The sequence below is a fragment of the Triturus cristatus genome, chromosome 1_1, assembly GCF_964204655.1.
Source record: "Triturus cristatus chromosome 1_1, aTriCri1.1, whole genome shotgun sequence".
Lineage (NCBI taxonomy): Eukaryota > Metazoa > Chordata > Amphibia > Caudata > Salamandridae > Triturus > Triturus cristatus.
Genome location: NC_140579.1, coordinates 602,759,682 through 602,781,937, shown reverse-complemented (window position 1 = coordinate 602,781,937; position 22,256 = coordinate 602,759,682). Strand labels below are relative to the sequence as shown.

Genomic DNA, 22,256 nt, shown 5'->3' with positions numbered 1-22,256 from the left:
TATTGCTCTTCTGCTATTTCGTCCTGCGATGGGAAGCGAACAGCTATGCCCGCTTTGCTCCATCCAATGTAGTATCTATGTTTGGAGCACGGTAGATCGTATTCCGGTTTGTTTCAGTCCACTGCCTTGAGTTGTTGTCTGGCTGCTGTGAGCTGGCGCCAGATTTTCCGGGAGCCCGAATTCCTGTGTTGGGACCTTATGTTTGCTCACTGCCCCCTCCAGCTCACCATGTTTTGCTCTTCTGTCTGTGTTGCTTTTAGCCACTATAGCCATGAGTTCCCAATGGTAGACTGCCTTAAGGGCATCCCAAAGTGTGGTTATTTGTGAGACTGACCTTTATTCTCCGCTAGGAGAAATACGGTCTCGGATAGAGACCATAATCTCTGACCACTTCAGAAGGGTGCAATTCATTCGCCATTGTCGTTGCTGGGGGGGGGTTTATCTAAATCCCGTAGGGTAAGCGTTACAGGGATGTGGACAGAAAGGGATATGAACACTTTGTCAACCTGTAGCAGCACCTGAGGGAGCATCTTTTCCGTGCCCAAGTAGGCGAGCGTAGAATGGAGGTAAAGCCGAAAAGGATGTATAGTCGCTAGCGGTAGGGTGGTAGGCTCAACTTATATCCACCAGCCCAAAGTTTTTTAGCTATGTGTGTCCTCTGAAAAGGCTCCTTTTCTCCCATTCTATGGGCCAATAGGTCAAGATCGGTGTCTATTACCAAATTAAAGTCTGCGCCTATGGGTGTCTGTGTCTGGGGTAGTAAGGATCTAGGATATTGTTTCATAAAGGAAGTCCTCCTGAGTGTCTTTAGGGGCTTGTACATTGCAGAGGATGACTGTGTGTTTGCTGTATAATGCATACTTCTAGCAGTTTGCCTGGGATCTCCGCCACTGTAGAGTGTTTTGCCTGTGAAGTTATTAGCCAGTAGTATAGCCAGCCCTTGCCTTTTAGCAGGACCAGAAGAAAGAATTTGTTTGGTAAACCAGCAGGAGCTGAGCCGTTTCCAGTTTCTCTTGAGCAAGGGTGTTTCCTGCAGGAAATGCATGTCACAGCCTGAGTCCTTGAGCATGCGCAGCACAGAGCCATGTTTTGTTGGGACGTTACGGACCCTAGTGTTCAACTAAGGATACGCAGCGACGCGAGTGTGTGGGCTCGCTGGACATGAGTGGTGCGAGGAATGTGGGCCGCTAGAGGCCTTTGGAGCTCCACCATCATGGGCGGATAGCTCCTGGGATCCATGAAGTGGCGTGGTGTGGGTGTCCCTTGTGTTCCCTAGTAACATAACAGTAAAAGTTAACAAACTACCCTACCCAGCTGGAGTAATCCATGTGCATTGTAGGTCCCAAATGTGCCCATAAGGTCCATAGCTCGTCTTACCTGTCATTCTTGTGTTCCTTATGCTCCTCCGTCTCAGCTGCTCTTGCTGTGGCAGTGTGCTGTCACTGTCCCATATCCTTCTGTAGCGGTGGATGCTGGTTAGTTGTTTGTGTCCTTGCAGCTCAATTGCCAGATCGCCTGTCTGCTGCTTGTTCAGTATTTCTTGCCATTCTCTCTGAGTTTCAACCTCAGAGGGTTTAGCTGTGAATTTCCCCCATGGCACCTTAGTCCATTTACCAGCTTGTTGCGATTCATGTTCCGTTTTAGATGGGGTGCCTGGTGGGACATCTGAGTCCGCGAACCCTGGGAGCTCGATGATCGCTGCTGCCTCTGCCAGGATGTGAAAAGCTTGTGCCTCCCCGTTCCGGGTAAAAAAAACAGCCCAAAGGGGTGCGCCCTGCGAATCTTTGCTATGTAGGAAGTTGTAGATTGGTTTTAGTTGCCTGTGGCATTGTAAAGTATCAGGTGCTAGGTCTTGATAGAGGAGTACAGCCGCACCTGCAAATTAAATTGTTCTCATAGGTTGGAGAGTGTCTATTTTAGCCTCTTTCTGGTGGAAATAGTGCAGACTGGTCAAGATATCCGGTGGGGCTTCACCTGAGTTCAGTCCTATTGATCCTGTGGGTTCTGCCAAGCTGTATTATCTGTTATTGCTAGCTCAGGTAGGACCTGGTAAAACAGCCGTTTTACATATTCCTCAATTTCCCCTTTCCCTGCTCCTTGGTGTACTCCACGAATGCAAATGTTTGATCTTCGTGATCTATATTCCTGGTCCTTCAGGTGGGCCTTCAGTGTGGTGTTTTGGTCCCTTAGGTCGACCGGGTCTTGTCTATAGGCATCTAGTTCCTCCTCTCTCGTGTCACTAGCATCCTCCAAAGGGGAGGCCCTTTGCCCCAGACACCCCACATCGCGCCTCTCATTTCCTTTTGTCCTTTGCGACTTCGGTGCTGAGAAGGGTTATGTCCTGACTGAGCTTGTCGAAGAGATCCTCCCTCAATGCCCAAGTTAGTATGGGTTGCGCCCTCTTTGGTGATGTCCTAGATGGCGAGGATTTTCTGCCCCCTCCCTTCCTGGGGGGGAAGGTGCTGCAGCTGGCAGTCTGGAGTCTCCACAGCCCCCCTGTCAGCCTGATATTGCTGAATGTGGGCCGCTCGCCAAGAGGCAGCAGTGAGTTGCTGCAAGTGTGTTTTCCCAGCACGGTCTGGGCTGCTTGGTGAGTGCTGTGAAATTCAACAGTGGTAGAGCATCCCACTGGTGGACAGAAGGCGCTCTGGTGCATGGTCAGAGGCAGTTTGAGTGCTAAACAGAGAGGCCAGGCGTGGAACGGATTTGAAGACCTCCTACTCTGTCACTATCCTGGCCATGCCAGCACTTTTTTTTATAAGTACTTTTTAGGTGGAATTAGCTGTTTAGCTAGTCTTACATTATTTTAAAAAAATGATCAATGAAAAATGCATACACGTTCGGCGAGTGGCTTTGTCTCAGCCCTCTTCTCCCATTGGTCTGTTCAACTGTCCTTCACATTTTGCTTCAGCGCGCCACCCCCCACCCCCCTCTCCCCACAGCATACAACATGGCCAGTGGGTCAGCCCACTTCAACCTTTGACACACACACACACACACACACTCTCTCTCTCTCTCTCTCTCTCTCTCTCTCTCTCTCTCTCTCTCTCTCTCTCTCTCTCTCTCTCTCTCTCTCTCTCTCTCTCTAAGTGGACTGCATTTACTTTTCTTTGCCAGTGTTTTTTTTTTCTTTCCATTCTTCATCTCTGTATTTTGTTGTTGTCCTTGTTTGTTTAAACTTTGTCTTCAGGTTATAGAAATTAAACGCCAATAGTACCTTTTATCTGCACCAGTACAGATACTGTTCTCCAGTAATGTGCATTAAAAAAATCAGTGCCGTTTCCTGTTTTAAATACACCTGCCCAGTGGAACAGTTTTATTAAATTAATAAGATTATTATTTTTTTTAATATAAAATACATTGTTGCAAGATATAGTTTCCCCCTCTTGTTTTGATTTTTCTGGCATATGCTTGGAATACGAAAAAAATACGGAAATTGACCATTAGGCTAGCTCGCCACAGTAAGACATATTGGCTTTTCAAATGCTTTTGTAAAGAATAGATAACAGGAGGGCACAGAACAAAACCTGTCTGTAGCCATACCTAAAATGTAGTTGGGCCACAGATGAATTTTCCCAGTTAGCTATCTGTCTGGCATTGTTCTTTCAGAAGTAAAACCATTCTTCCTTTAACTTGTGGTAGCCTTAACAGGTGAGTTGCCTTCCAAATTTGACAGAGAAGCATCTTTTATCGGAGTGATAAATGCGGAAGCATCTTTGATCGTTGTTACGAAGACCCGAGCTGTACTAATCCTTCTCTGAATGGCAGGAGACCGTAAATCAGCAAGCCAATTAACAATGTGATTGTTTAAACTATAGGAGTGACTTCTGGCACAGTGTGTGCAAGGCAGTGTGCAGTTGAGCTTTAAAGTCTCATTCTAGGTCAGATTGTACTTCTGTCTCTCCTGTCGTCCCAGACAATCATTTGTTGCACGTATAGTTTTCTATACTTGGCATGACATGTCAAAGTAAAATCAGTGCTATAATGTCAAACGAGCATTGGCATAGCCAATAGGTCTCGCTTTTGGGACCTTATAAGTATTTAGTTATGCAGCATAATATCCTTGGCGCAACAACATTAACTGTTGCATAGTTAAACACTTATAAGGTCCCAAAGGCGAGACCTATTGGCTATGCCAATGCTTGTTTAAGTTCTTCCTATAAGTGAAATACAAAAAATATAGGGTTACTCTCTTTCAAAGTGTATTAGTATTTGAGACACATTAAAATATGGGTTTTAAATGCAACATATGGAATTACTGAATTTCTCAGAACATAGTAGTATTTGCACTGTATACTTCAATATACTTAAAAGGAAACAAAGATTTGCTTAGCTCCTCAATGTGCATTTGTATGGTCGACCCAGGTGTCAAACACAAGGGACACAGAATAGCTTATTTCCTAAGAATGTAGATGTGGTGACTGTTGTCATCAGGAGTGTTCGGTATTTACTAAAAATGCACTTGTGAAGTCAACCCACATGTGATCCATAAGTCACACAGATAAGTATCATACAGATAACGGGTATGTATTTGTGAGAATAGCTTGATTGTGTTTATTAATAATTCAATAACGTCTGAAAAGAAGCAGTTTAGAGTGAAGGGTGAAAGGTCAACTTTTTAAGAACTAAAGGAAGAAAAAGACAAAGATGGTAACGTAAGGGACTGGTTGTGCCATTGAAGTAAACCCAGGTGCAATTTAAAACTCCTTCATGGACTTCTTTGTTTCAGTGATGCTACCGTATATGTGTAACCCAACCTGACCCGCACTTAACTTGGACATCTACTCCATTCTAGTGGAGGAGTGCTTCAGAGAGATCCATGAGGGTTCTTGGAAAAAAGTCATACGGTAAAGACGATTATTAGATTAGTTACAGCAATGGAGATGGACCTCATTGTAATTCTCCACTAGCTTCTGTCTGTTCAGAAGGAGTTTCTCCCCAAAAACTCAAATTAAAAGTTTTCTTTTGTTATAATTTCTCCTCCCTTGGGCTGTGAAAGTGAAAGTGATGGCAGGGACGCGCTCTGTGGTGGGGGAGGGGCAGAGCGAGGCGCTTGGGAGAGCAAAGCTTAATGAGCCATTAAAGCCACATGGCGGCTGCGCGCGTGCATGCGCTCGTGAACGCAAGCTTGAGGCCATGAAAAGATTGTGGTAGCACTTTGAAAAGCCACTAACTAAATGTCTCGCAGAGCAGCGCATGCGCTGGCTCAGCGAGACCTAAAAACCATGCACTGTAACGAGGAACCTCGCATCACCCCATACCACGTTTGTGCTTCCTTGTGAATTAATAAAATACAGTTAATAAATAATGTCTGAGAAAACTAAATTCTATGACGGAAGAGAAAGAGTTAAGAGATGCGACTGATAAGTGATGCCTGCAGGGCGTCTGGCTATTTCCCACCTTCTGTTTTGAATTTGGTGTCTAACTTTTGCTTTATTAAAGTGATACAAGTTATTTGAACTGGAAATGCAAAATTGTACTTTATATCTTGCTTTGAAATCATCTTGCGTTTTTTTTTATACAAATACAAGTAAAATAAGGAGGTCTTGTGGTTTGCAGTTCATTGTTGAAAATGTACTGGCCTGTGGTCCGATTAATCTTTAAACTGCAAGCATTTAACTGTAACTAATGCCCTGATAGAAGCCAGAACAAAGAGGTCTTCAGAAAGCTAGGAAATGCAGTGGAAAATATGATGCTACAGGGCAGCATTTTAGACCACAAGCGCTACGTTTACAATATTGTTAAATGCACGTCCGTTGTTGTTTTAACATAGGAGTGTTCAACGCATTTTACGTGTGGCAAATACATCGACACGTAGGTTACAACCGAACACTCCTTGTATGAGGAAGGCTCTTTGCTGCAGACAGCATACATCTAGGGCAAGGTAACTTTTTTTCCTTTTTTACAAAGAAGCAGACCATCATAAAATGCCAGAAATTGTGTTGACTGGTTTATCCTTAAATGACTAAACATAAATGAAACGACTGAAACGTTTTGCCAAGCGATTTGAAGGATGCGACGGGAGACATGACATCGCTATATGAAACGTTACACGTAAATATTGGTAATGGTGCACCTGTGAGTGCAGCACACTAACTGAAATCTAACACGGTGTGTAGTAACAGCGGTGGTCCCAAAAGACTGCAGCTAATGGTGGAAGGCCGATAAAACCGCGGCTTTTGTTTTACACTAGCTCTGAGAAAGCTCTTGTTAATTTGATATTTCTGAGAGATCTGTTTCAGAGAGATGCGTACAGAGGTCCCGCTGATAGCCATGTCGGTTGTTGCTCATTACACAGCGCTTCTAAACAAACAAATACGGTAATGCGTAAGGTGATACTGCGCCAGAGGCACACGCGGGCCTGAAATCCAATTCTTAGCAAATTCATATGTGTGGTTTTAATTATCGTCTTCAGTTAGCATGGAACGTTCTTGTAGATGACACACATCTATTACTCTCGTTTAACGTATTTGTGCGACCTTGTGGGTGCCAGGCCTACTCTGTAGGTCCTCCAATTAAAAGTTTTCTTTTGTTATAATTTCTCCTCCCTTCGACCCTGAAAGCGAAAGTGATGGCAGGGATGCGCTCCGTGGTGGGGGAGGGACAGAGCGAGGCGCTTGGAAGAGCAAGGCTTAATTAGCGATTAAAGCCACATGGCGGCTGCGCGCGTGCCCGCGCTCGTGAACGCAAGCTTGGCCAGGAAAAGATTGTGGTAGCACTTTGAAAAGCCACTAACTAAATGTCTCGCAGGGCTGCGCATGCGCTGGCTCAGCGAGACCTAAAAACAACAGTGACCTGTGATTTGGTGTAATGTATATGTATGAATATACTTGCCTTTGAGTCTGTCTCTCATCTTGTTTTGGCAAGCTTAAGAATACTTCTATGTGGAGGACGGTAATCTTTGATGTGTTTTTGGAAGTCTGTCTGAAATTGAAGCTTTTGTGTTTTAGAGAATTTGAATCCTGTTTGCCTGTAACGGTCTTGTATATATGCTTCTCTGTACATTCATTACTATTCCTGTTTGCTTAAGCCACTAGTTACAAAGAGCAATAAAATAATGTACCATTGGGGATCGGTTAAATTTTTGTATTGATATTTGAGAGAGAGAGAGAGAGAGAGATGGATTAGTAGTGTTAAGATTGAGTCTCTGTGGAACCGTTGTGATTGAATGATTCTGTACACATGTAGTGCTGTGCGCCTTTGGGACTGTCAGAGGAAAGTCAATATCTGCCCGAAACACAGTACCCTGGATGTGTTGCTTTTCATGCTTCTTTGGTGTAGGTTTCAGTGCCTGGCCTAATTTAAGAAAACACTTTCTCTGCATGTTAAAGTCACATTCTTAGCTGCAGTATGGTAACAGAATAAACCTGAACAAAAAGGTCACATCTGTGTTGTCAGAAAGCTTCATTGCACAAATGTATTTGAAGCGCTTTAAGGTAGGCCCTGGCCCAATGTCTTTGTGCAAGTCTTATGCATGATCTGCTCTTGGTTTTGTGTGTTCCCTATACAAATACATACTGCTATGTGATATCTGCACATGCCAAGTAATTAATTCCTTTCTCCGTCCAACTTTTTTTGCAGCCGCAGAGCGATTGGTACCCAGGGAAGCCCTCGCAAACGATCTGGCTGGTTGCTAGGGGATGCTTTCACAGTAACAGCCACATCCTGTTGATACCTCTGCCTGGGGAAGTTGGGCTTTGTTGGTAACAGTGTCTTCTTCTTAGGCCTTCGGAGTAAGCATCGTCCCTCCACACGTCTCCCAGTCCACCGCCTCGGAATTTCCTTTCTGTTTTTAGCTGAGGTTTGCACCTTGTGAAGAAGGAAGTCTTCTTAGAGCTGCATCTGTTTTTTCCAGTGAATTCCAAATTTCTATACCAAAGTATTCAAGAACTGACTTTGAGCATTCAGTTGTGGTCAAAATGACGAACAATTCTGCAGACCATCATCCTGGGAACTCCGTTGTGGAAAGTAACCATGAAGGGGACTTCGGGTGCACTCTGGAGGAAATGCGTGGTCTTATGGAGCTCCGTAGTGGTGAAGCAGTCACTCGCATCAATGACTTCTATGGTGGGGTGCAGAATATTTGCCTTCGCTTAAAGACTTCTCCGGTGGAAGGTAAGGTCATGTCTATGTTGGACAAAGGGTCTTGCAATAAGACTTGTAAAAAGGGGAATGTAGCATGGAGCCAGGAAAAGCCGCCTAAAGGTTTAGGCATGACGGTGCTGCTTGAGGGTATAATTCTTTTCAGCATTGACATGAAGAACAGGACTGTGTATGTAATGGCGGCTGAGCTATCTATTTCACTGCCTTGTCTTGTCTGGAACTAGTATACATCTTTCTGGCCTTGTCGCTGGGCATTTCATAAGATCCTGCTCTCATGCAGCTACATTTCTTTGATATTCAGCGTTTATCTTTCCCAGCTGCTTGGGGAAATCTGCTACCTGTTGTTTGACAACCTGTTTGTCAGAGGGGAGAGAGTAAGTTGAAAACTATGGGAAGGCACCACAGAGGTCCCGCTCTCCACAGTTTGCATGAATAAAGTTGCCTTCACTTCAATGAATTCAGCCCAACCGTTATAGCAGTGCTCTTCAAACCCTTCAGTGCTGCAACCCCTGCAAATGAAAAAATAAAATTCATCGGGCCCGCTCCATAATTTTTCACAAATATTCTATCAAATTGGCAATGTTAAAATGTCTTGATTTATTTAAACTCCAAACATGTTTAAACATTGCAGTTAAATTATGCTACCGTTTTAAAAATGCAACCAAATACATGTTTGCCAAACATACTATTCTGGTCAGGCAGGCCTTACTAACGTGTAAATGTATCCACAGCGTGAGTATTAGAAATGGGGGTGGAATTTTTGAAGAAAAGTTTGAATCCCTTCCGACACATGCTTCCAGCTAAGGACAAATGTGTCAAATGACACATGACAAAGATGTTAGTGATGGCCTATTCCAGAGCGGCTTATTACCACTCGCTTTTTCCCCTGCTTAAAACAAAGCACTGCTATCAGCATAATGCTTCCTTTGTCCAAAGCCTGCTGACCCCCCCCCCACCCACCTGTTACAAATGGGATTTCTGGTTGGCTAGGGCTTGCGCCAAAGCCAGGCAGAAACCACCACTCTAGTCAGGGCTGGGGAGTTACACGCCAAAGATAACCCCTGCTCACCCCCTTGGTAGCTTGGCACGAGCAGTCAGGCTTATCCCGGAGGCGATGTGTAAAGCGTTTGCGCGCGCACCCAGCAACAACACCCAAGGCCCACCACAAAGGAAACTCCACACAAGGTATTATATAAAAATAACCTTTGTATTATACCAAAACACATTAGATCAAAACACACACTCTACAATGTGCCAACAGGCATGGGCAGAATTTACAAGGGATTATATGTACAGGGGACAGGGCCACATGGACCACTGTCAGGAATTAGCACTTTGTAGAAATAGCACATAGGATATAAAATGACTGTAGCACAAAATAACACATATAGCACACCGCCAGTAACTACTGGTATCAGGTAAGTACCACCTACGCAACCCTAACCACCTTAGGACAATATTACGCAGGGAATCAGGACCTCACTAGTACCACCTGTACTAGGAGAAAAACAACCACCTAAGTATCACAATACCTGTAGGGGTCTAAGCACATTACACATGATGCATCGCAACACATTCAGAGGTGTAGGGAAGGAAAACACATGATGCATAAAATACATTCAGCGGTGTAAAACAAGGCACATGATGCATCAACACACATTCAGAGGTGCAGGAAAGGAAAACACATGATGCATAAAAACACATTCAGCGGTGTAAGAACAAGGCACATGACGCATAAAAATACATTCAGAGGTGCAGGAAAGGAACAATAGCGCAAAACTCACATTAGCCACTACCTGTGGCAGTCCCTAGGCCAACTGGCCTTGTCGGGGGCTAGGACGCCCTATGTCCAAATGTTAGGGCAAGGCTGCGCAAGCTGCGCAAGCCCAAAGTGTGGAGGGGCACAACCTACACGGTGCAGCTGCCCACTAAGTGCTGGGCAGCTGGGGAAATGAGCGTGGGCACCACTGTGCCTCCCAAAACAATATCCAGCCCTGGAGCCACCTAGGCTCTAAAAGAAGGATGCCCCCAAAACAGCGTGGGAGCCTCGTGGGCTCTAAAACACAATTTTGCCCAGCGTAAGGTTGGAGCCTCTCAGGGGCTCGAGAAATAATGCCCCCAGACGTTGGAGCCTCGATGGGCTCTTCACCAGCAGTGGGGCCAACGTTGGAGCCTCACGGGGCTTGGGAAATGAACTATGCGGGCCTCGTCGTTGGAGCGCACTAGCGCTCGGCCAGCATGCACACGGAGTCCCCCCCCCCCCCCCCCCCAGCCCTTCCGCACTCACCGGGCTGTTGGTCTGGGGACTCCCGCGTCGCCTCCGTTCTCTCTGCTCCGGGGCCGGCAGCACTCTTCGGCACTTCTCTCGCGGCGGGGCTGGGGCAGTCACGGCGCTGCTTCTCTTCCGGGCAGAGTGCCCCGGGGCGCAGGGTAGGCTCCTGCCTGCTCTGGGGCTCAGAGCAGCCGCGATGCTTCGGTGGGAGGCGGGGTAGGCTCCCGCCCTCCTATTTCAAGTTCCGGTTGTCCCGGAGGCCCGCCCTCGGCCTGCCTGACTTCCGGTAAGCCCGGCCGCGGCGGTGATTCCTGATTTCGGCAATAAGAGGGGTAGGCTCCCTCGTAGCAAGGAATATACGGCGGGGTGGGCACCCGCCGTGGGATACAACAAATAAGCGGGGTGGGCACCCGCCAACGCGGCAAAATAGCAGGGAATCCCTACGTTGGGGTTCCCTCGCTAATAATTGCAGTTCCGCGCTGCTGGCCACAAATAAAGCGCTCCCAGCGCTATAAGTGAAAGAAAAGCGCTTCCAGGCGCTTTAGGGGAAAAATAAAGCGCTCCCAGCTCTTAAAGTAGGATACAAGCAAAGTCCAGCAAAGTTCTCCCCTGCATACAGCAAGGCAGGGGTGGGGGGGCAAGGCTGGACCCAGAGCCAGCTCACTGGGCCTCCAGGCAGGGAGGTAGTCCAAGTGGCGGTCCTCTGGTCCAGCAGCAGCCCCCCTCAGGCAGGATCCTGGAAGAGAACAAATTGTAAGGGGACACAGCCCCTTTTTATACAGTGAAACCCTTTGTCTCAAGGTGCAGGGAAGGGGCGAACCAGTTACAACTGGTTCCTGAGCACTTTGTTTTGCTCAGCCCCTCTCCCTATTCAGAGAACAGGCCAGGGTCATCAGTCGCACCACAGGGGGCGGAACCAGCATTGTGTGGGGAAAACCCAGCCCTATTCAGGACCCAGGTGTACTCCTCCCACCTATCTAGCTGCTGATCTCCCCATTCACCACTGGGTGACTCATCCTGACTCTGGGGATTCCCTAACCCGTCACATGACCTCAATCAGCCAATCGCCAGACAAGGTACACATTTCATACTGCACACAGAAGTGCCCACTTCTAGAAGTGGCACTTCCACACTAGGTACATGCACGCCGCACACATCATCGCGCAGCATTTCATCACACGAGTCCGCACATACCAAACTTGAGCCTGCACACCCCACGCATCAGGAACTACCAGGGACACATACATTCCCCATGCATTCCTATGGGAGGGCAGGCCTATCTCACCACATGCACTCAGAATGCGCACGCACTTTCCTCTGGGCCACAGGGAAAGTGCGCAGAAACCAAAAATCACTACCACCAGGTCACCAATAAAAGTAAAAAGTTCAGGGGTGAACCTGCCAGAAGGGCCAAGTCCAACACCACCCCTCTTACTAGGACCAATTGAGGCCCTCCTTTGGCCGTAAGCCTTGTGACCTTGGCATCTCATGTATAATCTTCTGTTTATGGGTAACAGGAAAATTCGCCCAGCGCTCTATTCTCAGATTACTGGTCACCCAAACAGTATATTATATATGGCCATATAAATGTCCAAGATTCTGAGAAAATTACACTCCCAAAATAAGATCAGTTAATGATTTTCAAAAAGAAATTCTTTATTCAAACTATGACAAGTCTCCTTTCTCCAAGTTTTCAAACCATTCCAATGATATAAACTGTCTCAAATGTCTAAATCAAGTCAATACAGCCAACACGTATTTCGCCAATCTTGTCGCTTCTTCAGGGCTGTTAATTATAAGATTTGCCGATCATAAGACTCTTTAGTAATGCAAACCCAATTCATAATATTTTCAACTAAAATCATGAAATTACCTATTACCAAAATTAAGTGATATCTTAGTTGCATATTAAAACATGAAGTTATGTTAACAATCAGTAATGTCTTAATGTACAAGTTTCTGTTCACCAAATTGCTAGTATCCACATATTCCATTTAAAAATTCTCTCAAATATAAGGAAGCTTTGGTATATCGTGTTCGAGGCACATGTGGTTGTAGATACACATGATTAGCATATTCTGCCATCTAGTGTTGGACTCAGATTATTGCAAGTTGTTTTTGTTCGAAGAAGTTTTTTGAGTCATGAGGCTGTGTGACTCCTCCTTTTGGTGATACTGCGCATTGGCATCAACTCCATTGTTGGATTGTTTCTTTCCGCCGACTGGTTCAGATGTACTCTCTTGTGCTCTGGTTCAAGATAGTTTCGGGCTCCCTTTGGTTTGCCAGTAGATCTCCTAACAGGGGCGGCTGGTGACATTTGAAGTGGTGGGGTGTAAAATGATTGGCATACTGCACCGTTGCGAGCGAGCGTAGCGAGCGATCCCGAACCAACATAAGGGGGGTTCGTTGCGATTCTCTTCCCGTGAAAATAAAAAAAAAAAAAAAGAGAAGAAAAATGGTGCATTTTCAAGCAAATTTGAGAAAGCAGGAAGGTTAATAAAGCAATTGTGAAAGTGCCTCTGTGAACTGTCACTTTTCTCTTTACCGATCTCTCTCCCAGAATTCACCACCTTCACCTGTAAGTGGCTGCGAGCTGCTCTATCAGCGTCACTCTCTTCCAGTGTCACTCTCTTCCAGTGACACTCTCACTTTCCCATCATCTAAGTATCCCTTCCTAACTTATCTCTTTCGCTATCTCAGCATCTCCCCTCCTCTGTCACTGGCTGGGTGCTGCTGACACTGCCCGGTGACTGTCTCTTGCTGCCCCTTCCATTGTCTCGCAACCCCCCATGCTCGCCTCTCCCTATCTTGCTATCTCTTCCTATCTTGTTTCTGTCACATCCGTCTTGCTTGCTATCCCTCCCTACATCTCAGTATCCCTTCCTCCCTAGTCTCTTTCTCTGTCTCCGCACCTCCATTCCCCCATCATAGCAAATGACAAGTAGTTACGACAGAGCACATCTCACACAAGAATCGGATGAGCGATCTCTAGACTCTCTAGACGCGCCTAATATGTACCGGTGATTGCAGGTGGTGGGCGATTAGCGCTGCCACTCTTTTAAGGTCCGGCGTCCGGTCCGGGGCGTATTTCTGATCATTTGCCTTCACCCCCAGAGCAAGAGAGAAAAGTCAGTTAACCGGGGAATAGAAAGAGAAGGAAACAGTGACATAAGGGAACGAGGGTGCAGAAAGGAACGTGTGAGAGTAATGGAGCTGACATAATGCCCATTGCTTATATCATTACAAAACGAAAGCAGAATGGTTTAAAAAAACTACGTTTGTGAATACAGAGCCGCAGTATGCATTTTGTTTTCCAATGCATGCACCCAACAAGCAGGTATTTCAGTACCTCCAGAAATAGTGTGCTTCCCCACCCAGGGAAAACATTGTTGTTCAAAGAGCGAGGAGACGACAAAAGTAGGGCTTCACTGGCAAACACTGTAATGTGACGCTAATGTGTTTAGGTGTGAATAAATCAATATGGCCACCTTGCTTTAGTTAGTTAGTTATTTTTCATATTTTGAATGTTTTATTTCTCTCCACCCTGAGGCTGCACTTAGAAATTGAAAAATGTCAGCAAAAGACTACGTTTCCAGGAAGTGTTTTTCTTTTTTGGATCCATTTCACAAGGAAGCAAATAAACGAAAGGAGGAAAGAGAAGGTAATACCTGTTTTTTGAAGTCTCGGACCAGTTTTTACTACATGAGAAGGAGCGAGACAGAGAGGGAAGAGGGGGAACAAAGGAGGGGGTGCCAGCTGCCAGCAGCGGGAGAACTGGACACTGTCCTTGTCTTCTTTGGGCACGAAGGAAAAGACAGAGTTCTTTTCCTTCTCTGCCCGTTTCGCCCATCCCCAAAGGCCGAGCCTTAACCACCGGCCTTGCCCCTTGGCAAATTCTGCCGTGGGGGAGGCATGTTTAAGAAAGTAGGGGAACGGACTAAAGCAGTGACTTACGACAGAGCACATCTCGCGAGGGGGGGGGTCGCGCGGGGGTGGGAGGGGGCGAGGGAGAATAAAATTAAGACAAAAACTTACCTGACCGCCTTTGCTCCGCGTTGGCAATGTCACCTCTTGAGTTCAACAGCACTGGAGTGGCAACCCAGCAGCGCCAGGATTGGCTGAGGGCACAGCTTACTCTTCGCCCGCCGCCTAATGGGCATGCGCAAGTCAGTGAAAACATAAGTGCGCATGACTGGGCACGGGCGAAAAATTTGCGCACCGTCCCCACTCATGCGCATTTGTGCTGCCTGTCCCTGCCTGGTCTGACAATGCATGTCAGTCAACATGACACCGGACCGCCCACGGTCCGACGTCATGCTGACTGACATGCATTGTCAGTTCTCCCTCGGCGTCTCTGAACTTAAGTAAACTAAGTTAAGAGACGCCGAGGGAGCTGCGGGCGGGGGGGCAACGCCCCAATGGACGCACCGCACCTGTCTCCTAACTCAATGGTATTGTCTTAATCGTGTAGTCATTCTTGCGCTCCGAGCAAAAGAACAATTTTGTATGTCGGGTCCTTAGACCCGCATCAATGGCCTACAGGCCACTCCTGGCTGCACCTTTTTTCTCATCGAACAGCTCTAACCAAAAAATGAGCAGCTGTTGGAACGCACTTAGTTTCGCTTCTGTCTGAAGTGCCATTCGAAATACCCACACACTGACCAACACCTGGTTTGTAACTTATGCCTGTCGCACAGCCATCGGAAAGATACCTGTGAGGCCTGCAAGTCGATCCTGTCTAAGAAAACACTTTGGCACTGACGTGCACGGCGCATAGAAATGCAGCGCAGACACTCAGACGACACACCCAACTTCTTCGACCACCCGGACGAGGAAGAAGAAGAAGAAGCCTCAGCAGACGAACAGGAGGGCTTCTACATTCACCACTCTGGATCTGAGTCAGAGAGAGAACAATATCCAGTAAGCCTGGGGTCTGCAGCAAAGCGTCAGACTGTGAGTACACCTGCCCCGAATCCCCTAAAATGGGCTCTGACCGATAAAACTGTTCCTGGGCTGCCACTGCACAAAAGCCGTGGCACGCACAGACGCACCTATTCGAACGCCCTGCCCTCTGGTTCGGCGCCCATATATCGGCCTACAGCAGGGGCCTCCGCCTCCAGAAAATCAGCCTCAGAACTGACACATCGGACTTAAGCCTCAGTACCGGAGAAAAAAAATACATTGTGCTTCGGCTCCAACCAAACCATCACCGAAATGTTACACCTTCGGACTGAAAACTCCACTGAACCTGTACTTGAAACCATGCTAGAATGGCTCGATCTGAGGCAAAAAACATTACAAATTCAGCCCGGATCCCCAAAATCATTTTCAACCAGCAATGCCTTTACGGCTTAAGAGACAATTGACTTTCAAAGAGGCTATTGACACTTCTATTTAGTCTCTCAAGAAGACGAAAAAGGACATGGGCACTAGCCCTTTACATCTTTCTTTATCTACCTCTCTAACTCCAACATCACCACCCCCACCATCCACTCGGCCACCTGCTTTACCAGAACAGTCTGAAGAAGGCTACAATTCACCTCATCACACACTTTCACCCGTCAGGGATGACAATGATGCCATAGGATGGACACACATCCTAGGGACCCATGAGATACCTTTGACATAGACCCACACAGGGATACAGACCCAGACCTCTACTATGAATGCTCATTCCCACCAGATGATGCTTCATCTGATTAATATTGAGTAGCCGTGGCTGCAGCATACCACCAGGTACCCTTGCACAATTACCCTATCGAGGATGACTTCCTCTTTGAGACCCTCACTACTGCACAGCAAGGGTCCCAATAATTACCCTTTAGGAGTCCTCCGTCATGCTGGTGACCTCTTTAAAGCTCCAGTAAGAGCAAGAGTTATCATACTGGGAGTTAACAAAAAATACCAGGCAGCACCATCTAACCCAATTGACATTAGGGGACAGTTAACCCCCGACATGTTGGCAGTAGCCAATGCAAGAAAAAGAGCTAACTCCCAAACAACTGGGAACGCACCTACCCCAGACAAAGAGTCAAAAGTCTTTGACGGATCAGGAAGACAGGTTACAGCCCAGTCTGCTTATCATTAGTGAATTACCAACAGCCAAGCCCTTTTGGCACTTTATGGTAGGGCCCACTTGGATTAAATGGAGGGGCTCCTCCAACATCTCCCAGAGGAATATAAAAAGCAGGGGTATGGACTAGTCAATGAAGGGAAGCTAATTACCAATAATTCCATCAAATGTGCACTAGACTCCAATGACACTGGAGATAGAGGCATAAATACGAGCATCCTCCTGTGTAGACATGCGTGGCTACATGGCAGTCCCTAATCTCCCTTTGACAAGGAGTACCTTTTTGGCCGCCAAGTGGACATGGCCCTTGAAAAAATGAAAAAGGATACGATGTCGCTAAATGTATGGGTGCCCACCAAACTCCCAACTATAGTGGGTCCTTTTGTCACTCCTCCTTTAAACAAGGCACCAAATCTGCCTCTGCAGACACCTCAGGGTCCTGATATAAAAACAAGCAGCAGTGTTAGCAGGCTCTGGACAAAGGAGCATTATGCTGATAGCAGTGCTTTGTTCTAAGCAGGGAAAAAAACGAGTGGTAATAAGCCGCTCTGGAATGGGCCATCACTAACATCTTTTGTCATGTGTCATTTGACACATTTGTCCATAGCTGGAAGTATGTGTCAAAAGGGAAGGGACTCCAAATATTCTTCAAAGATTCCACCCCCATTTCTAATACTCGCGCTGTGGATACATTTACACGTTAGTAAGTCCTGCCATCCACCTCTAGAGGCTTCTAAAGTGGCACGTATAGGGGAAATAATTCCAAAGGCCGCAGACCTGGAACTTCTACCCGTACCACAAACACTACCTCCTGACCCAGACTTCTTCAGCATCCCCCCCGACCTTCTAGCACGTGTAGGGGGACGTCTGCAAAATTTATTCCAGGAATGGAAATCCATTACAACAGATCAATGGGTATTGGACATTATTGAACATGGTCACTGTCTGGAGCCCATTACAACTCCACCAAATATTCCACCCCGCAAGAACAAACTTTCCATACAACATCAAGCTCTGCTCAAACAAGAGATAACAACTCTCTTACTCATAGGAGCCATAAAGCCAGTCCAACTTCAACATCAAGGAACAGGAGTATATTCACTATACTTTCTCATTCCCAGAAAGGATGGCATATTTCGACCCATTCTCAACCTCAGTTTCCTAATTCACTACATCCTATTGGAACACTTAGGTCACCCTTCAGAAAGCACTGCCATTGGTACCAAAGGGCGACTTCATGTCCGTATTATAACTAAAGGACGCCTACTTTCATATACCCATCCTTCCTGCACATCGCAAATAACTATGGTTTGTCTTCCAATGAAAGCACTATCAAGTAAAAGTGCTTCCATTTGTAGTTACCACTGCCCCATGGGTATTCAGAGAATGCCTAGCAGTGGTGTCAGCACATCTGCACCAGCAAAACATTCACGTTGTTCCTTACTTGCACGATTGGCTTCTAAAAGCTTCCACCCTTAGCCAACATACACAAAAAACACTCACCCTACTACATCAACTAGGGTTTACCCTCAACATGCAGATATCGCACCTACAACCAGCGCAAATTCATTCGTATTTAGGGGCCATACTCAATGTACACTTGGGGTTAGCTTACCCAGACACATCCAGAATGAAAAACTAGCCCAACAGTTTCAAAGCGGAATTCAAGTCAGTCAGGGCAGTAATGCGCCTTTTGTGCACTATGGCATCCTGCATTGCAGTAATCCCACATGCCCGTCTGCATATGAGATCGCTGCAAGAATGCCTCTAACATCAATGGACTCAGCCAACTACACAATCTAGTGTTGATAGACAGTCGCACACATCACTCTCTGCAGTGGTGGAACTCACAAAACCTGTCCAAAGGGTGGTCGTTTCTGGACCCAGTTCCCCAGGCCATTCTCACAGCAGATGCTTCTCTGGCAGGTTAGGAGGCTCACCTTCAAGATCTTCGGATTCAGGGCGTATCAGATCCCAAACACCATAGTGTCTGTATCAGTTAGCTAGAGCTTAATTCGGTTGACCTAGCATTGAAAGCGTTCCTAACTCACCTAATAGAAAAGGTTGTCCTGATCTGGACGGACAACATAACAACCATGTACTATCTACGGAAACAGGGGGGGGCTCACTCTCTGTACAATTATCGCACCAAGCCCTGACCATCTGGCGCTTAGCATTACATCACTACATTCTTCTTCTAGCAGAACACGTAAAAGGGATAAGCAATCAATTTGCAGACCTCCTCAGCAGGATGAGGCAAAAAATCCACGAATGGGAACTCCACCCCAAAGTCCTCTTACCATACTTTCAAAAGTGGGAGTTTCCACAGATAGACCTGTTTACAACCGTAGAAACCGCAAAATGCCTGAACATCGTGTCAAGGTTCCCATGCCTACTATCCAAGGGCAATGCTCTATGGATTAACTGGTCAGGGATATTTGCTTACGCTTTTACACCTCGCTCACTACTTCCATTTGTGGTCAGAAAGCTCAGGCAAACCTCCTTTACCCTAATACTAATAGCTCCAACCTGGGTTTGTCAGTCATGGTTCACCACACTACTGGAGCTCTCACTAGTTCCCCACAAGAAACTTCTCCTCAACCCGGCCCTTCTCACACAGAACCATGGCAAAATCAGGCCTCCCAATCCCAAGGAAGTGAACCTTGCTATATGGCTCCTGAATTCATAGAATTTGGGTAGTATCTAATCCTACCATAGCAGTGCATGGATATTTTTAAAGAAGGTCGTTGGCATACAACTAGAAAGTGCTACGCTGCCAAATGGAAATGATTTGTCCTCTACTGCCAGAGTCGAAAAGTAAACCCATTAGATGCACCAGAACAAACCATGATTTGTTATCTCCTGCAGGCTCATGGGGCCACCATTTGGGCCACTACATTCCTGCCAACTCCATTACTTATCTTGGAAGGTAGCATTTTTAATAGCTATCTCTTTACTCAGACGTGTCAGTGAGCTCCAGGGACTAACCTTAGAAGAACTATTCTTCCAACTCCACCAAGACAAAGTAGCGCTCAGAACAAATCCAAAGTTCCTTCCCTAAGTAGTGTCAGCTGTCCAAATAAACCAGTCAGTAGAATTACCTGCCTTCTTTCCTCATCCTGGTTCTGTTGCGGAGAGAGCTCTTCATACCCTAGACATTAAAAGAGCTTTAATGTACTATATTGACAGAACCAAAACATTTAAGAAAAACGGGTAATTATATGTTACTTTCTCACCTCCCCACCCTGGAAAGCCAGTTTCAAAAGTTGACATTTCTATATGAATAATCAAATGCCTTTAAACTTGTTATTCTAAAGCTAAAATACATTTAACTCTTCCCCCTAGAGCCCACTCAACTTGTAAAATGGGGCCTCTATGGCATTCCTAGTGAACACACCCATTGCTGACATTTGCTAAGCAGCAACATTGTCAACGTCACGCACTTGCCGAAAACATTACTGTGTGGCTGTATTAACTTGTCAACAATCCAGTGTTGGACAAAAAGTGCTATGTGCACTTTTTCTAACAAATGCAACCCCCACAGGCTAGCCACCGCTCTGGGAGAGGGACTGTTTTACAGTCAATGCTAAACCTGGTATCTACAGCCACACATGCCTCAAACTGATTGTTACTTATCCTGTAAGCATCTGTTCTTGGCATGTAGTGCTGTAAATTCACATGGGCTCCCCCACCTTCCCGGACACCTGTGCAGGTCACAGTTTAATTTCTAGTTTACCTTAATTCACATTACTTGCATGAACATCACAATACTGACACATACTCTAACTCCATTCTCACCCACCTGCGGCAAAACAATCTGACAATGGAGTCAATGCCCATGTGCAGTATCACCAAAAGGAGTCACACAGCCACATGACAAACTTCTTCAAACAAAAACAACTTGCAATCATCTGAGCCCAAAACTACATGGCAGACTTATGCTAAGCATGTGAATCTACAGTACTACATGCCAAGAACAGATGCATACAGGGCAAGTAACATAATCCGTACATGTTCTGGGGTGATTTTCACAGTAAGGCACTGCATTGCTCTTAATGACCCACAAAGCTCAGAATGGCCAGGCTTCATTTTATGGTGCTAGAGACACGCTTGGGTGAGGGTAGCGTCAGCCTAAGTTTCCCCAGAATGCAAATATCATGATCTGGAGCCCGGTTGGTGCACAAGTGTTATAAACCATCTTTGAGGGTAACTGTAGTAGACTTGGATCATCCCTTGTTAGGCTATTAATTGAGGTATTTACAAAAAACTCTATCTGTGATTTAGTTGTATGTTTCCATTAAGAGGACTGCCGCAGCATGACACCTAAAGTGTACATGTGATACGTACCCTTACTGGGAGACCTATCTCTATACCCGTTGCTTCTTGGCATAGAGAACTGAGGCTGCTGGTGGTAGGGGACAGACGCAAAAGTGAACAAGCATTGACAAAGCCAGTAGGGTGCTGTGCAACATGGCTAAAATTTAGAAAGATGAGCGCTATGACACTACTAATGCTGGCTGCGTCATAGCGCTTTTTTTTTTTTTAGCTCGTGGATCAATGAGACAAGGGGGGAGGCAAGGGACAAGGATGGGAGAGTTGCAAAGAATGACAATGGGAGGGCCAGTAATAACAATGGGAGAATGAGGGAGAAGAGGAGGCAGGCAACAACAACCGGAGGAGCGAGGGAGGGGAGGCAAGCAACAATAATGGGAAGGAGGAGAGGATGCAAACAACAATGGCAGAAGGGAAAGCAACCACAACGGGAGGGTGAAGGATTACGGATGCAAGGAACGACGACTGGGGAAGCAACAAAAAAAGAATAAAAAGAGTACCTGAATCAGAGTGCGAGCAGTGAAAGGATACTGATTAATCTGTATTTTCATCCAAGTCAAATACACATGAAGAGAAAGTGACACGCAAAGACCAATGAGAATGAAATGAGAGTGACTTTGAAGCCAACCAGCTTTAAGTAATAGGTGGCATTCAAGCTGCCTCTAAGTAGCAGATCTCTCAAGCAACAGTGCATGCCTTCTCAGGCAAGACTTAATGAGCATGTCCATGAAGCAGTGAGTGTAGTGTGTATGTTTTGACAAAGGAGATGAGGGAACAAATGCACACTTTGATGAAGAATAGGTAGGAAAGATGTTATGTTTATGTATAATTTATTGTTACTATACTGGGCTTTAAAAATATTGAAATATGAGCAGGTGTATTGCATTTTCAGAGCTGAAGTTCGCTTGCTATATGAAGAACTGAGTTAGAAGGGATAACAAGGATCTTAAACTAAGGCCGGGCCAGACTCACCAGCGATAATCTGGTTCCATTAATCCTAGGTCTTAAAGCCTGCTTGTGAGAAAAAAACTGTGTGATCCCATTGTGCGCACACAGATGTGGGCAATCCGTGGATATACATCTTCACTTTTAAAAAATCTGCAACTTCTTTTGTGGTAATAGGCTGATCACAACCAATACAGAGCGCTCTGGACACAAATCCTGGAGAAACACCAAAACAATGTGGCATTTAGTCACATTGAGCTGAGTTATCATTATGCATCAGGAGTCCACGCTGGAAGGTTAGTCTCTCTTTAGGCCCCTGAATCCCTCTTAGTTATCCTTTAATAGCCAAGCATGGCTAAAAATAACCAGTTCATATTTTTAATTGAGCTGCATGGGGTTTGGAACACAGTGAAATAAGGACAAACATTGGCCCGTGTGTCCTCTCAGTCAACATGTCCTGATCTGGGGCTTAATCATCAAGCAGCCTTTGGGGAAAGTGTGACCAGTTAGGTTAAAGGGGCCAGAGATAGA

At 46.0% G+C, this 22,256-nt stretch overlaps 1 protein-coding gene across 4 annotated transcripts in view; it reads left to right on the top strand.

Annotated features, from left to right (window-relative positions):
- The window catches only part of LOC146870694 (plasma membrane calcium-transporting ATPase 4-like), a 1,872,989-nt gene that overhangs the window by 783,556 nt on the left and 1,067,177 nt on the right, over positions 1-22,256 (top strand). For all 4 annotated transcript variants that reach the window (XM_085646147.1, XM_085646144.1, XM_085646145.1 and 1 more), the window contains one exon: positions 7,582-8,115. In XM_085646147.1, coding sequence (XP_085502273.1) covers positions 7,920-8,115 — 196 coding nt within the window. In that variant the 5' untranslated portion in view covers positions 7,582-7,919. The remainder of the gene's footprint in view (positions 1-7,581; positions 8,116-22,256) is intronic.